Source organism: Gracilinanus agilis, chromosome 1 (genome assembly GCF_016433145.1).
Source record: "Gracilinanus agilis isolate LMUSP501 chromosome 1, AgileGrace, whole genome shotgun sequence".
Lineage (NCBI taxonomy): Eukaryota > Metazoa > Chordata > Mammalia > Didelphimorphia > Didelphidae > Gracilinanus > Gracilinanus agilis.
Genome location: NC_058130.1, coordinates 89,405,571 through 89,422,145, shown reverse-complemented (window position 1 = coordinate 89,422,145; position 16,575 = coordinate 89,405,571). Strand labels below are relative to the sequence as shown.

At 40.4% G+C, this 16,575-nt stretch overlaps 1 protein-coding gene across 3 annotated transcripts in view; it reads right to left on the bottom strand.

Annotated features, from left to right (window-relative positions):
• The window catches only part of CACNA2D2 (calcium voltage-gated channel auxiliary subunit alpha2delta 2), a 360,677-nt gene that overhangs the window by 212,499 nt on the left and 131,603 nt on the right, over positions 1-16,575 (bottom strand). For all 3 annotated transcript variants that reach the window (XM_044656931.1, XM_044656929.1, XM_044656930.1), the window contains exon 2: positions 9,934-10,050. In XM_044656931.1, the coding sequence (XP_044512866.1) occupies positions 9,934-10,050 (117 nt within the window). The remainder of the gene's footprint in view (positions 1-9,933; positions 10,051-16,575) is intronic.

The following is a 16,575-nucleotide window of genomic DNA, read 5'->3' as shown; positions in this document are numbered from 1 at the left end:
TTTTTTAAGCAGAAGTAGCAATCATGATCTCAGACAAAGCTAAAGCAAAAATAGATCTAATTAAAAGAGATAAGAAAGGAAATTACATCTTGGTAAAAGGTACCATAGACAATGAGGTAATATCAATGCTAAACATAGATGCATCAAATGTATAGCCTCCAAATTTTTAAAGGAGAAATTATATATAATAGAACCAGGAAAGTTTACTTGGTTTTTAAAAAAACTCTTACTTTCCATTTTTGAATCAACACGGCATATGGATTCCAAAGCAGAAGAGCAGAAAGGGCTAGGCAATGGGGGTTAAGTGACTTGTCCAGGGTCACACAGCTAGGAAGTGTCTGAGGTCAGACTTGAACCCAGGACCTCCCCTCTCTAGGTCTGGCTCTCAATCTATTGAGCCACCTAGCTGCTCCCACTACTATTCTTTATTGGCTCAGTGCTTTGGAATCTCTCAGACCAACCACACCCCTTGGTGTACAGGAAATCAGGGAGTAGGCTGTGGCAGCTATAGTGACTGGCAGGAAGAGGGGAATAGAGAAGAGAGAGGTGAAGTCCAAGACCCAGCTGTCTTAAGTTTTTTTTTTTTGTTTGTTTTGTTTTGTTTTTTGTGTGTGTGTTTTTTTTTACATTTTAAACAAAATATAGAATCACTATTTGTAGCATTAAAGTCACCGTATGAACACATAGACCCAAACACTGGGCTGGCTGTACTGTCCATGACATCAAGTCACTTGAGGTCCCAGTCAGCACCTCTCATTAGGACAGACCAGCCTCGGATTTCAGCAGCAATCAAGGTCTCCAGCCTAGTGGGGGCCCCTGGATGGACGACATCCTTACAGTCTGATCAGTCTGATCAGTGATGCATCCACAAAGAAACCACCGAGCTCTCCAGCTGTCAGGGAGTCCAAGTAGGAAGGTCTGGCTCCTAGTCATGACGACAGACCTGTCTACCCGGGATCCCCTTCCTCCAATCAAGACCACAGATCTTCAATGGTCACTCCAACATCCTGAGAGTGGTGAGTGAGTGGTGTAGTTGACGGCTAATGGGGAACTTTTACTTACTAATATAATGAATTAGGTGGTTTCTATGGTAGAGTGTAGAAACCTGGGAATGAGATTTTCCCCTCTTGGTGATTAATGCAGTAATTTATCATTGAATAATATGCTTCATGCATCTGTGTAAATTAAAACAGATATAGCATTTAAAACACACAACATGTCTCACTTTGGAGGGTACAGACAAAACATCGGATGGTCTTATGAAATACATTGGGTGCTTGTACTTAGGAAGCCAATCAAAGAACAAGGAATACATATTTCTTTGTTACCTCACTCGCCGCCCCCTCCCAATCCCATGTCTTTTTTCATGTTGGTGTATCTTCTCTCTTTCCTTCTTTCCCTAACGAATCCTGTTGTTGTTGTTGACTGCATCATTCCAGTACTGTCCATGGGGTTTTCTTGGCAAAGAGACTGGAATGGCTTGCCATTTACTTCTTAAAGTGGATTAAAGCATTAAGTGACTTGTTCAGGATCACCCTACTAGCAAGGATTTGAACTAAGGTCTTCCCGACTCCAGGCTTAGTGCTTTCCCCACTGAGCCACCTAGCTGCCCCCAACACATCTTTTAAAAATTCCAACTCAGCCTTTAAAAACTAAATGCAAATGCCACCTTGTTCAGGAAGCCTTCCCTGCTCCTTTCAGTTGAGAATGACCTCTTTCCCCCTCAGATCTCATTAGAATTTCTATCTCTGTTATGAATTTCTCATGTGTAGCTAATATTAGAGTTCTTTGTGTCCATATTTTGTCATTTAACAGACAGTGAACTCCATGAAGTGAGGGGGTCAGGAATGACCTCTCTTTTTTGTATCCAGTAGACATCAGTGTTTATTGAAGAAAAAAAGAGCAGCGGCAGTGAGGCATCTCAACGGATAGAGAGCGAAGCCTAGAGATGGAAGGTCCTGAATTTAAATCTAGCCTCAGACACCTCCTAGCTGTATGACCCTGGACAAGTCACTTAATCCTCAATGCCTAGCCCTTGCTACTCTTCTGCCTTGGAACCAAATACTTAATATCAGTTCTAAGACAGAAGGTAAGACATTAAAAAAAGAAAGAAAGAAAAAAATGAACAATGGTTACTCTCTGTGCAGTTCCCATTTGTAAAATATTGGATTCTGAACTTGTGGGACCCCTTCTAGTTCTGACAACCATAGCACATTAGAACCAGAGGGGGCTTCAGATTCAGAGATCATCTAGTCCAACCTGTTTCTGGATAAGAATCTAGTCTTCAATATACTTGATAAATATAGTGTTATATAGCTCTTGCCTTAAGCTTTCCAGTTAGAGGAGACCCACTACCTGCCAAAATAATTCATTTTATTTTTGGAAATGATTTTTAATTATTATATTTCCTGACATTTCACCTAAATTTTTCTCTTTCTAAGTACTACCTCGTGCTTCTTATTTAGCTCTCTAGGGCCAAGTCTAATACTTCTTCTTTTAGTTCTTAAAATATTTAAAGACATCTACCATGTTCTCTTCCTCTTCCCTATCTCCCTTGCTCCCAAGCCTTCTTTTCTCTCATTTAAAACTCCCCCAATTCATTAAACCATTCCTTTCTCATACATTGTGATCTCAAGGGCCTTTGCCATTGGTTCCTCTCTCCTGGACGTTCTCTGGCTTACCAATGTCCTCCTTAAAACACAGAGTCCAGAACCAAAAAAAAAAAAAAAAAAAGACTTCAGATGTGTTCTAACCAAGAATACCATGAACTTTTTTTTCCAATTTCTTGGTTTATATCTAGGTCAAGTATATCTATAATACTTTCTCATTCATCAAGTCAACAAATATTTTTAAGCCTTTACTACGAACGAGGCACTGTGCTATTACAAGCAGAAAAATAGCCCTTGTCCTCAAGGAGTTTACTTTCCAACAGGGAAGACAACAACACATAAGAAGCTAAAAAGCATGTGGGTGTGGGGGCATGGCAAACTTGTCAAAAAAAATGGAGATTAGCCTCCAATGATCTGCTCTTTTTTTTCTAAACTCTAACCTTCTGTCTTAGAATCATTAGTTCCCTTGATATTCTTGACCTTTTGTTCTTCCAGATGAATTCTGTTATTATTTTTTTTAGTTCTATAAAATAGTTTTTTTCATAGTTTGATTGGTATGGCACTGAATAAGTAAATTAATTTAGGTAGGACTGTCATTTTTATCATATTAGTTCAGCCTACTCATGAGCAATTAATGTTTTTCCAACTGTTTAGAACTATTTCTGTGAAAAGTGCTTATATAATTGTGTTCATATAATTCCTGTGTTTGTCTCGGCAAACAGATTCCCAAGTACTTAGAATCAATACTGTGTATTGGTTCCAAGGCAGAAGTGTGGCAAGGGCTATGAAGTGACTTAGGCCAGATTTGAACCTAGGACCTTCTGGCTCTCAATCCATTGCAATGAACTACTTTTGATGAAGCCATGATGGTTCCTGATGATCATTTTGTTTTCTAGATGTTCATTAACTCTCTCTTTAATAATATGTCATTTTGCCAAGATCTGAAGTGAAGTTCACTTGCTTCAAGCTTTCATATTCCATTCTTCCATTCTCTCCCTCCTTCTCCTCGACCTCCAGGGCCCATTAAAAAGAAAAGCTGAGATAGCTCTTCTTTTCCATCCCATTTGTACCTCTCTGTGAGACTGGCTCCATTTCTGAACCTGAAAATTCTGAAAATGAAAGTCAGCAAGTCTTCCATTTGTGTCTAACACTAAGAGAAGAATGGAAAGTTTACAGGATCCAGTGAGCCCTAAAAGAAGCCTGGGTCCACAGATCCCACATCATCTGAATGAAAATGTCTAACACCCTCAGCCTAGTTAGCCTCTCTGGTGGCTCCAGTGCCCATAAACGGTCCTTGGCGTCTTTTTGATAGACTCATTATAAACATCTGATTGTCTCTGATTAGATGAGACAATAAACTTCCATCCCAGTGTGGCTGCGTTGTCAAACTCCCCTTCTGCAATACCCCAATTAGAATTCCAGACCTGAGAGAGGGGATTTAAATTGGATTACTGGATGAGGTCCAGTGAGAGAGGAACAATGTGTTGGGAGCAGCAGCAGCCCCTACTTTCCTCCCTGTTCCTCCCACGTACACTTAGGCAGGCCCCCAAACACATACCACACAAACCAGAGCCGCCAGCCAGGGTTTGATTAGGAACGAATTAAAAATATAATTAAAACAAAAGCTTTTCACCAGCAATTAGGCAAGAAGTGGGAGAGAGAAGGGCTTGTCACGATTAATTAAGAGAGCTCAGAGATTAGACCTTTAAATAATTCTCCTGAGCCTTCTAGGTACCCTCTTCAGAGGCAGCAGACCTTGGTTCCCATTGTCTCTCTGGGTGACTAGAGGTAGGAGCAGAAGGGTCTAGAGAGATGGTCTCAGAACGCTGACAGCAGTGCCTGGAACTTGGGACACCAGGATCTTTCTCTGGGGGTCCAGATGGCTGACTTTGTTGCTCCTCAGTAAGTGGAAGAAAAACCACCTCCTCCTAGAAGCCCTGTAGATGAAGGGCTGTTCTACTCTAATCACTCTCTGACTCCTTTATTCCTTCCAGAATAGAACCTGTAACTCCTACCTGTATTACATTTTAGCTTCCAAGTTCTGATCCATCAGCCAGTTACAACATTTCTATAGTGCTTTAAGGCTTGCAAAAATACTTTACACCTGTTATTTCATTTGATCTTGACAACAGCATTATGAGTTATGTATGAGAGGTTTTATTATTCTCATTGAATATCAGAGATGTCAAATTTGTCTATGGCTCACACAGTCAAGAAAAGATAGAAGAGGGATTTTGAACCCAGGTCTCTCCTGACTAATCCTATTGCTCTTTCAGGAAACCGAGGTCCAAAGATTTGGTGCCTGACCCAAAGGGATACAATAAGGCAGTGGAAAGACTAGAGCCCAAAGGGCCTCATTCCTGACCCAAGGATGCTTCTATTGGACCTATGTATATGGCTAAGGTCAGAGCTCATTTTGTAACCAGGATTAGAGTTAGTCTGGGACCTAATGACACCATACTCACTTTCTCTATGGATTCAGTCTCAGTAGAATACAAGCTCTTTGAGGGCAAGGCCTGTTTCCTTTTTTAAATCCCTGTATCTTTAGTATCTAGCACAGTACCTGGCACAGACTGAGTTGAATTTAAATCTCCTATACCTGATAATTTACATTCAATATTTCACATTTGACAGCCATCTGTCAGTTGTTTTTCACTCATGTCTGACCCTCCATGATCCCAACTGGATTTTTCTTGGCAAAGATACTGGAGTGGTTTACCATTTCCTTCTCCAATTCACTTTACAGTTGAGAAAACTGTGGCAAAAAGAGTTAAGTGACTTGCCTAGGATCACATAGCTGGTGAGTATCTGAGGTTGGATTTGAACTCAGGAAAATGAGTCTTCCTGATTTCAGGCTCAACTATCTACTGTGCCATCTAGCAGCCAAGGGCAAATGAAACATCTGTCTTTAAGAGTGTGATTTACTACTCATTCTTCATCACAAACCAATCTTGGGTACCTGATTGCTGCTTGAGTCCCAGGGAAAGATAATAACATTCACAGCTTGTGTTTCTATTGTGCTTTAAAGTTTAGAAAGGATTTTCATTACAGAAGATTCCTGAGAGATAGGGAGAACAAAGGTTTATTATTTCCATTTTACAGATTGGCAAACACTTAGAGGCTCTAACTTCTGACAAAGTCTAGCATTCCTTACTATACTACTATTCTTTTTTTAAAACACTTACTTTCTGTCTTACAATCAATACTACATCTTGTGTTCCAAGGCAGAAGAGTGGTAAGGGCTAGGCAATGGAGGGTAAGTGACTTGCTCAGGATCACACAGCTAGGAAGTGTCTGAGGCCACATTTGAACCCAGGACCTCCCAACTCTAGGCTTGGCTCTCAGTCCACAAAGCCACCTAGCTGCTTCCACTATTATTCTCTATTTGTTCAGTGCTTTGGAATCTCTCAGACCAACCACACTCCTCAGTATATAGGAAATCAGGGCCTAGGCTGTGGCAGCTATGGTGACACTGTCAGGAAGAGGGAATAGAAAAGATAGAGCTGAAGTGCAAGGTATAGGAGAAGAGCTCTTGTGGAGGGAGTTCATGGCCAACATCTCTTTCTCTATCATGGAAGACAGAGAAGAATAGAAATAAAGAGAGTCATTAAAAGAGACAGAGATGAGAGAGAGACAGAGACAGACAGAGACAAAGACAGAGACAGGCAGAGAGGCAGACAGAGACAGAGAAAGAGAGGAGAAAGAGACACAGAAAGAGGAGAGCGAGATATAAAGAGAGAGACAGAAACAGAGAGAGGAATACAAAGAGAGAGAAGAAAAGAGGAGAGAAGGAAGAGGGAAAAAGAAAAGATCAGAGTGAAGTGAAAGGGAGAAAAGAGAAGAGAGAGGGACTGATAGGGCCAGGGAAAAAAAGAAGAGACTCTGGGAGACAAATGGTGTCACTGAAAAAGAGAAAGAGATGAGGAAGGATGGAGACAGAGTATCTTAGAGAGGGAAGACAGGAGAGAGACAAATAAAAGGAACAGGAGTAGACACAGAGAATGAGGGACAGAAAAGAAGATGGAGAGATTGGGTGTGACAGGAGATAGGGAAGTGGAGAAGAAAGAAAGAATGTGAGAGAGATTGTCAAAGAGATCAGAAGCCAGAAAGACAGAGATAAAGGAGCTGAGAAAGATAGAGAGAGAGCGGGAAAGGCAGAAAAGCCTGTGGAAAAGACGACATTTCACTTCTCATCATCTTCCCCCTTCTCTCCTGCTGTTTCTGTCATGCTTCATGATCTGGATTCCTGCCCCGATGGTCCTCAGCTCCTGCGTGTGTGCCCCTTCCACCCCTCCCCTGCCTCTGTTCCTGCTGTTAGTCAGAAATGGGAAAGCAGAGGTGGGAACAGGTCTGGCCAAACACTGGCTGGGAAGAGGGGGGAGCAGAGCACAAGCTCAAGGGCTCGGGTCCCATCATTGATGCCGACTGTCTGTGTGACCTTGGGCAAGGTCATCCCCCTCTCTTGGCCTTGGTTAGTCCATTTGTCAAATGAAGAGGTTGGACTAGATTGACTCTAGGAACTGTTCTAGTTCTGATATTCTATGGCTTCATGTTCTAGGGTTTCCTTTCTGACCTTTCTTTTTTGCCTCTTGTCTCTCCCCTGCCCTCCATCATGTCCAGAGTCCTCAGCACCTGCCACGTACACACAGAAATATCTACCCAATAACTTTTCCTTTCTTTCTCTCTGGTTGTTGTCTTAACCTCCATTCCTGGAAGATGAAATGACCTCAGGTCCAATGGCATGCAGAGACTGTGTCTAATGTGGGGTTTGCCCCAAGCTGAGACCCTTGGAGAGCTGGGGAGGAGGTGAATGATGTCTGATTTAAATGATGACTGGAGAAGAGAGAGAAAAAAGGATCAGGCATGAGCCATAGAGACAGAGCAAAATTTTCAGGCTACCATTATTCTAAAGGGGGGTGGAGGGCTCAGAAGGTCCCTTTCATGCATAAAAGATATCTCCACTTCCTGAAATCCTTCTTGGATTTTAACACTTAAAGAAACAGAGCTTAAAGGATTCATATTTCATTTAATCTGACTATCTCATTCTACTGATGAGGAAACTGAAATTCAGGAGTGTTAAGTGACTTGCTTGAGGTCATATAAGGAATAAGCATTGGAGGCAGGGTTTGAACCCAGGTCATAGATTACAGAATGGGTGCCCTATCTTCCTTCCCCATTCCCTCCTTCCATCTCCTTTTTCCCTCTCCCCCCTTCTCTCTCCCCTTTCTCCCATAGTAGCAAAGAACTAAAAAGCACAAACATGTCTGAGAGTCTATTGTCAGCATGGCCCCCCAGCACCCCTTCCTAACTTTCTCAGCATCCTCCATTTTTGCTCTACCATCAGAGAGAAAGGTTTAGTTACATTAGTTACCACGAGAAAGAAAGAAAGAAAGGAAGGAAGGAAGGAAGGAAGGAAGGAAGGAAGGAAGAAAAAAGGAAGAAAAAAGGAAGAAATAAAGAAGGAAGGAAAAAGAGAAAAAAGAAAGAGAAAGAGGGAGGGAAGTGAGAAGGGAGGAAGGGAAGGAGGGATGGTGGAAGGGAAGAAGGGAAGACGGGAGGGAGAGAATCCTTTCAAGCTCTGTATCTCTAAGTGTTAAAAATCCAAAAAATGCTGCTATAAATATCATGGTCAGGTAGCTAGGTAACTAAGTGGATAGAGTACTAGGCCTGGAATCAGGGAGACCTGGGTTCAAATCCAGCTTTAGACACTTACTAGCTGTATGACCCTGGACAAGTCACTTAACCTTTGCTGGCCTCAGTTTTCTTAACTGTAAAATGAGGACAATAATTGCACCCACCTCCCAGGATTGTTGAGAGGATTAAATTAAATAATATTTGTAAGTGCTTAGTTCCCAATAAATCCTTGTTTCCTTTCTTCCGTGTGTATACTGGACCATGTTGGGGTAGATGCCTAGCAGTGGTATCTTTAGGTCAAAGGGTATAGACATTCTAGTAACTTTTTTTGCTTAATTCTAAAGTGCTTTCCAAAATGATTAGACCAAGTCCCAACCTCACCAAGAAGTCATTAACATGCCTGCCTTCCCACATCCTTTCCAATGGACTATTCTCATCGTTAGCATCTTTGTCACCTTACTGGATATAGAATAAAAACTGGATGTGGTTGTGAATTGTATTTCTTTTATTGCTGGTGATTTAGAGCATTCTTTCATATGGTTGTTGAGTTTGCAGTTTTTTTAAACCCTTACCTTCCGTCTTGGAGTCAATACTGTGTATTGGCTCCAAGGCAGAAGAGTGGTAAGGGTAGGCAATGGGGGTCAAGTGACTTGCCCAGGGTCACACAGCTGGGAAGTGACTGAGGCCACATTTGAACCTAGGACCTCCTGTCTCTAGGCCTGGTTCTCAATCCACTGAGCTACCCAGGTGCCCCCTTTTGATTTTTTTAAAGACTTATTTATAACCCTTGAACCACAAACCTATGGAAGAATGACTTTTAGTTGTTTCCAAAACGGACACATACCAGCTGTGACTAAGTTACTTAACTGTCTGTCTCAGTTTCTTCATCTGTAAAATAGGAAGAAAAGCCCCTACATCCTTCTTAGGGTTGTTGTAAGGCTCAAACGAAACAATAGATCTAAACTGCTTTGCTTTGCAAACCTTACAGTGCTATATAAATGCTATTTTTTAATTGCCCTGTGTATCATGGATATCGCACCTCTATCATAGATTTCTGATGTGATTCTTTTGTGTGTGTTTCTACTTTTGTATGTTATGTCTTCATGGATATTCTCTTATTGCAGTCTGGAAGGCAGGCATCACTTTCATTGGAAAAAACAAGCTCAGAAAAAGACAATGCTGGTTGAGTTAGTGCTAGTTGAACCAGGTCCACTGGCTCCCAGTTCAGGTCTCTTGGAAAAACAACAGCCCAGTTTCTCAGTCAGCAGAGATCAGGCCCCACCAAACCAGCCCCCAAGGATGCCATGGTAAAAGAAGAGCAATTGTTTCCAGCATCAATTGTAACTGTCTCGAAGCACATGCTCCTCCCCACAATGAAGCATAATATGAACAGTTTTCTCCTTGTGGTCTTCAGTGTCCCCTGGAAGCCATGAGCTTGAGAGGGGTTCCATGGAGGGACCCCTGGTCCTCCCTCCCAGGCCTCTCTTCACAGAGAGGAAAGCACCAACGTGGTCAGTGGTTGGGACCCTTTAGATTCCTCATCTGTAAAATAGGTCCAATAATAGCACCTACTTCCCTGAGTGATTTTGAGGATCAAATGAGATAATATATATTGCAAGTTTAACAAACCTCAAAAGTGTTATATAAATATTAAAAACAACAACAACAAAAAGACTTCCTTTCTTCTTACCTTCAAAGCCCGGACCTTCTTGGCCAGGAGGCTCTCAATGTCTCCTGCAACCTTCTCCACAAGCTTCTGGGGGACATTCTCCTCAATCTCAAACAAGTTTCTGTTGTCCTTGTAGATCTGAATATAAAAGAAAGATGGAGAAAGAATTAACACAGAAGAAAAATATTAATTTCTGGGTTGACGCTGTGGCTCCCTACATTTTTTTATTTTTCTTAAAGATAATAGCTTGTGTTTCTGTAGTGTGGTAAATGTTAGAAAACAGGTTTTCTCATGACAATTCTGTAAGGCAGGCAATGTGTGATTATCCCCACTCTACAGGTGAGGAACTTGAGGCTGATGAGGGATGAATGACATGGGAAACAGCTTAAGAAAAATTGCCACAGGAACTTCAATGTAGGCAGAATCACGAAATTTCAATTGGATTAAATGCCAAGTGGCCATCAAAGCCAACTTGCTCTTCCTGCCCCCAAATCCTGACATGGGGTCAACCAGCCTTTGCCTGAAGACCTCTAGAGAGGAAGAAGCCACTACCTCCCAAGGCAGCTCCTTCCATTTTCAGTTAGCTCTGCTAGGAAGCTTTTCCTTACATCAGATGTAAATTGGTCTCTTTGTAGCTTTCACCCTTTGCCCTTAATTCTGTTCTCTGGAGCCAAGGAGAACAAGTCTCCTGCTTTGACAGATCTTCAAGTCCTGGAAGCCAGCTATCATGGGATGTTAAAATTGAATGTTCTTTCTTTATTCGACTGAAGATCTTGAAAGGAAAACAGCCCTCACTTCTCCCTACCCTGACCCAAGTGTGACTCTGGTTCACAGGATATACACAGGCGAACACCACGATGCCCACTGTGCAAACTTCCCCACAAACAGGTGAACAGGAGGAGTGGTTATTCTTCTAACAAAAGAATTATCTACTTCAAGGATGTGCTTATTTTACCTAATTTAAGTTTTTATTTACAGGCATAGGACAACTTGATAAAGCGGGCAGTGGTCTTTGCCCAATGCAGATGGAACAGTTATGAAGAGAATCGTGGACAAATCAAGGGGAAAGAGGTTGGGACTTGATTTAACAAAAATCTGATTCGGGCCTGCACTATTTTCAGCAATGCATAAAAAAGAGGATTGCCTGTATTTTTAGATATAATATAGAGTGGATTTATAGGATGCATACACCAGTCCTGCACTCCCCCTCCCCCCACAAAGGATCTCAAAGCCCTTTAAAAAATCAATTCGAGTGGCAGCTTAGGTGGCTCAGTGGATTGAGAATCAGATCTAGAGATGGGAGGAGGGCCTGGGCTCAAATCTGGCTTCAGATACTTCCTAGATGTGTGACCTTGGGCCAGTCACTTAACCCTAATTGCCTGGCTTTTACTGCTCTTCTGCCTTGAAATTGATACTTAATATTGATTCTAAGCCAGAAGGTGAGGGTTAAAAAAAAAACAAACCTCTAGCCTCAACAGACCCTAATCAAATCCAGGGAAATGTCTGCCAGGGGAGGTGTTAGCATAACCTGAAAGATTTTAGAGGAAGATTTCACAATCCCCTGAGTCTACCTGTTCTACTCTATCTTAGTCCTCATGGATGGTTAAGGCCTTTTTATAGTCTAAGCTATTTTATTTCTTCTGGAGATTGCACTGTTCTTGGGAAGAAGGGTTAAGAAAATTAGTCTGGGTCCCTTTGTAAACAAAGGTATATGGTTATGAGATAGCTATCTTATGGGTGAGCCAGGGGCTAGAGTTCAGGGTCATGCAACTAAAGCTTAGTCGATGATCAGGGGTAAGGTTTTAGTTTGGGTCCGTGGTTCAGTCAATATGTGGACAAGATCAGGGATTAGCTTCTGACTGGGGTTGCTATCAGTGTGTGACTAGGGTTAGGGATTCAGTTTGTGGAAAAGATTAGAGGTGATCTTTTACTTGTAGAGAGGAGAATATAGATGACTCTTTATAGCCCATTCCCACTACTAGAGAAATATCTCAAATATCCTGTTGAAAGATCTGGGTTTGAATCTCAAGTTCTTCCATTAATTTCCTACATGACCTTGTGCATCTTATTCCTCTTTGGCCTTAGTTTCCCCAATTATAAAATGGAGGAGGAGTTAGACTAGTTGATTTCTTTCATGGTTGTTTTTACTGGAACTTTTTTGGTCTCACTTTCATTTCCTAATTATCTCTTTAATAAGAAAAAAATCAATTTCCAAAAAATCAGCCAATTAAGCAATAATATATGATACTATATTTGATATTTTCCCTTTGTGGACTAGTTGATTTCTGAAGCCTCATCTAGGAATAACTTTCTATAACTCTGGGATTCTAGGATCATCATTTTTCTATATAAGGTTGACTCAAATCATCGCAGGCTTTCTAGGGTAAGAGGCAGACAATAAAAAGTCCTTCCATTCCAAGATTTTAAATGATATATTGGAAAAGAATGTAATGGTCTTTCTTAATTCCTAGTCCCCTACCTTAGCTACTTTCTGGCTTTCCTCCTTTAGCACTAGAAAAGAACAGAAGATTCTGCTAATGAATACATCTGTCCCACATCTGTTTCTCCTCCAAAGAAGAGAGAAGGATGAACACAATAACAAAACTATGTAGGACTTAAAGGGTTTGGGAGCTTAGATTGGAGTAGAATGTTAGAGCTGGAACCTGATGCCTTAGAGGGTCACTCATCCAAACACCTTATTTAAAAGGTGAGAAAACTGAGAGAGAGGACATGATTTGCCCAGATTCAGACAAGACAATTCGGATTCAATACAAGCCCTCTAACTTCAAATTCCCTTCTCTTTCTTTGGGGGAAAAAGTTGTTCTGGTGCTTTTCTAAAAAACTTATACTATGGCTTCCCAGTATTCCTTCCCACCTTAAGAGATTTTTTTAATAACAAAGAAAATCAGTTAAGTGAATAAAATAGACAGGTAGTGAGTGATGATTTTTACTGACTATATGTGCAACAATCTGCAACTTTGGTCCACCACCCCCTCTATTAAAGGGAAGGAGCTGTGTTTCATTATTCATTTTCTGGAAGCAAGATCAAACTTTGCATATAATAGAATTCTATCCCTTTTAGTGGTATTTTTTGGGGGAGTTTATATTATTGTAGTTATTATGTCTTTTGTTCTCCTGGTTCTGCTGACTTCATTCAGTTCCTGTCTGTTCCTGTGGATTCACTAATTCTAATGGCACAGCAATATTCCATTCCATTCTTATGCCACTGTTTATCAAGTGCTGAAAGGGGCGAGGGAGGTGGTGGCATAGATTGGAAAAGGCTAGAAATAATGTCAGAACTTGGGTATGGACAAGAAAAGGGGAAAGTTCATCTTTCAGAGCCAGGTCCTCAAGGTGGCCACAGGGTCAGAGTCCAAGGCTGTGGTGGGAAAGATATGAGGAAGTTGAGGCTGATGGCTGGAGTTCAGGAAATGGCTCAAAAGTGGTCCTACCCAACTGAGCTTGGTTAAGCTTTTCTTTTTATATTGATAATAAAGTGGTAAAAATAAAGGAATACCACTGACGTAGTAACTAGATTTTAGCAAAGCATTCAGCAAAATCTTTCATGCTATCCAGCTTGCAGCTGAGAGGATAATACAACTAGGTTTAATTCCACACCAGACCCAAAGAGTAATATTTAATGGGTCCATGTCAAGCTAGAGATCTCTAGCAGGTGTCCTAGGGACCTGTTCCTAGCCTTATATCATTTAACATCTTCCTCAGTGGCTTGGATAAAAACATGAATAACATGCTTGTCAAGTTTGCAGATTTGCTAGTTGTGAGGGAGAGCTAACAAGGTAGGCAACCGAATTAGTCAAGATCCACCAAAAGCCTAACAGTCTAGATTGATAGACTAAATAAGAAGAAATTTAATATAAATTCTGTACTTGGTTTCAAGAAAACCAACTTCACATGTATAGAATGGGGGAGGTAAGTGCAGATTTGGTGGTTTTAGTGAGCTTTAAGGTCAATATTAGACAAAAGGAGGAACAATATCTCCTATGGGGTTTAGGTTAGTTTTTTCTTTTCTTTCCTTTAAAAAAAAACAACCTTGTCTATTTTAGACTCAATACTCTGTATTGGTTCCAAGGCAGAAGAGAGATAAGGGGTAGGCAATGGGGCTTAAGTGACTTGCCCAGGGTCACAAAGCTAGGAAGTGTCTGAGGCCAGATTTAAACACAGAATTTCTGGGCTCTAGTTTTGTCTAAAACCATGCTGGTGTCTTAACTGGTTCAGAGAATAAAGACTCAGACCACTCATGTTGCTTCCTGTTGGCCCAAGTACAAAAGCCAGCCTCTAAGGAAGCATGGATTTCTCTCTCAGGGTTGAGTTCCTTGCCAACATAGACAATATAGAGAAACAGGGAAGCTATGCTCAATGGAATCAATGCTGTATCCTTGCTGAGTATCCTTCCTGTGCTATGGTTAAGTAAATCTTTTGTTAACTGTTAGATAGTCTATGAGTGTCTCATTTTGTTACAGTTCTGAGCTTGAAACACCAGATGATCCTGAATCAGGTTCAGGCTCCAACAGTAGCCAAGAAAGCAAATATGACCTTAAGCTGCATTAAGAAACAATGACTAGATGGTTCAACATTAGGAAAACCATCCACATAATTGACCATATCAACAGTCTAACAAACAAAAATCACATGATTATCTCAATAGATGCTGAAAAAGCCTTTGACAAAATACAGCATCCATTCCTATTGAAAACATTGAAAAGTATAGGAATAGAAGTACCCTTCCTAAAAATAATAAACAATATATACCTAAAACCATCAACAAGCATTATATGCAATGGGGATAAATTAGAAGCCTTCCCAATAAGATCAGGAGTGAAACAAGGATATCCATTATCACCTCTATTATTCAACATAGTACTAGAAACACTAGCAATAGCAATTAGAGAAGAAAAAGAAATTGAAGGTATCAAAATAGGCAATGAGGAGACTAAGCTATCACTCTTTGCAGATGATATGATGGTATACTTAAAAAATCCTAGAGAATCAACTAAGAGGCTGGTAGAAACAATCAACAACTTTAGCAAAGTGGCAGGATACAAAATAAATGCACATAAATCATCAGCATTTCAATACATTTCCAACACATTAGAACAGCAAGAGGTAGAAAGAGAAACACCATTTAAAATCACCCTAGACAATATAAAATACTTGGGAATCAATCTAACAAAACAAACACAGCTATTATACGAAAACAACTACAAAACACTTTCCAAACAAATAAAACTGGACCTCAACAATTGGAAAGCCATTAACTGTTCATGGGTAGGACGAGCTAACATAATAAAAATGAACATCCTACCCAAATTAATTTACCTATTTAGCGCCATACCTATCAAATTACCAAAAAAACTTCTTTACTGAATTAGGAAAAACTATAACAAATTTCATTTGGAATAACAAAAGATCAAGAATATCAAGGGAAATAATGAAAAAAAATGTGAAGGAAGGGGGCCTAGCAGTACCAGATATTAAACTATACTATAAAGCAGCAGTCATTAAATCAATATGGTACTGGTTAAGAGATAGAAGGGAGGATCAATGGAATAGACTTGGGGTTAATGATGTCAGCAAGACAGTGTATGATAAACCCAAAGAACCCAACTTTTGGGACATGAATCCACTATTTGACAAAAACTGCTGGGAAATTTGGAAAACAATATGGGAGAGATTAGGTTTAGATCAACATCTCACACCCTACACCAAGATAAATTCAGAATGGGTGAATGACTTGAATATATAGAGATAAACTATAAATAAGTTAAGTGAACACAGATAGTATACCTGTCAGATCTCTGGGAAAGGAAAAAATTTTAAAACCAAGCAAGAGTTAGAGAAAATTACAAAATGTAAATTGAATGGTTTTGATTATATTAAGCTAAAAAGCTTTTGTACAAACAAAAACAATGTAGTCAAAATCAGAAGGGAAACAACAAATTGGGAAAAAATCTTTATAACGAAAAACTCGGACAGGGGTCTAATTACTCAAATATACAAGGAGTTAAAGCAAATGTATAAAAAATCAAGCCATTCCCCAATTGATAAATGGGCAAGAGACATGAATAGGCAATTTTCAGGTAAAGAAATCAAAAGTATCAATAAGCACATGAGAAAGTGTTCCAAATCTCTAATAATTAGAGAAATGCAAATCAAAACAACTCTGAGGTATCACCTCACTCCTAGCAGATTGGCTAAAATGAAAGAAGGGGAGAGTAATGAATGTTGGAGGGGATGTGGCAAAATTGGGACATTGATGCATTGCTGGTGGAGCTGTGAAATGATCCAGCCATTCTGGCTGGCAATTTGGAACTATGCCCAAAGGGCTATAAAAGACTGCCTGCCCTTTGATCCAGCCATACCATTGCTGGGTTTGTACCCCAAAGAGATCATAGATAAACAGACTTGTATGAAAATATTTATAGCTGCGCTTTTTGTGGTGGCAAAAAACTGGAAAATGAGGGGATGTCCTTCAATTGGGGAATGGCTGAACAAATTGTGGTATATGCGGGTGATGGAATACTACTGTGCTAAAAGGACTAATAAACTGGAGAAGTTCCAGGCGAACTGGAGAGACCTCCGGGAACTGATGCAGAGCGAAAGGAGCAGAGCCAGAAGAACATTGTACACAGAGACTGATATACT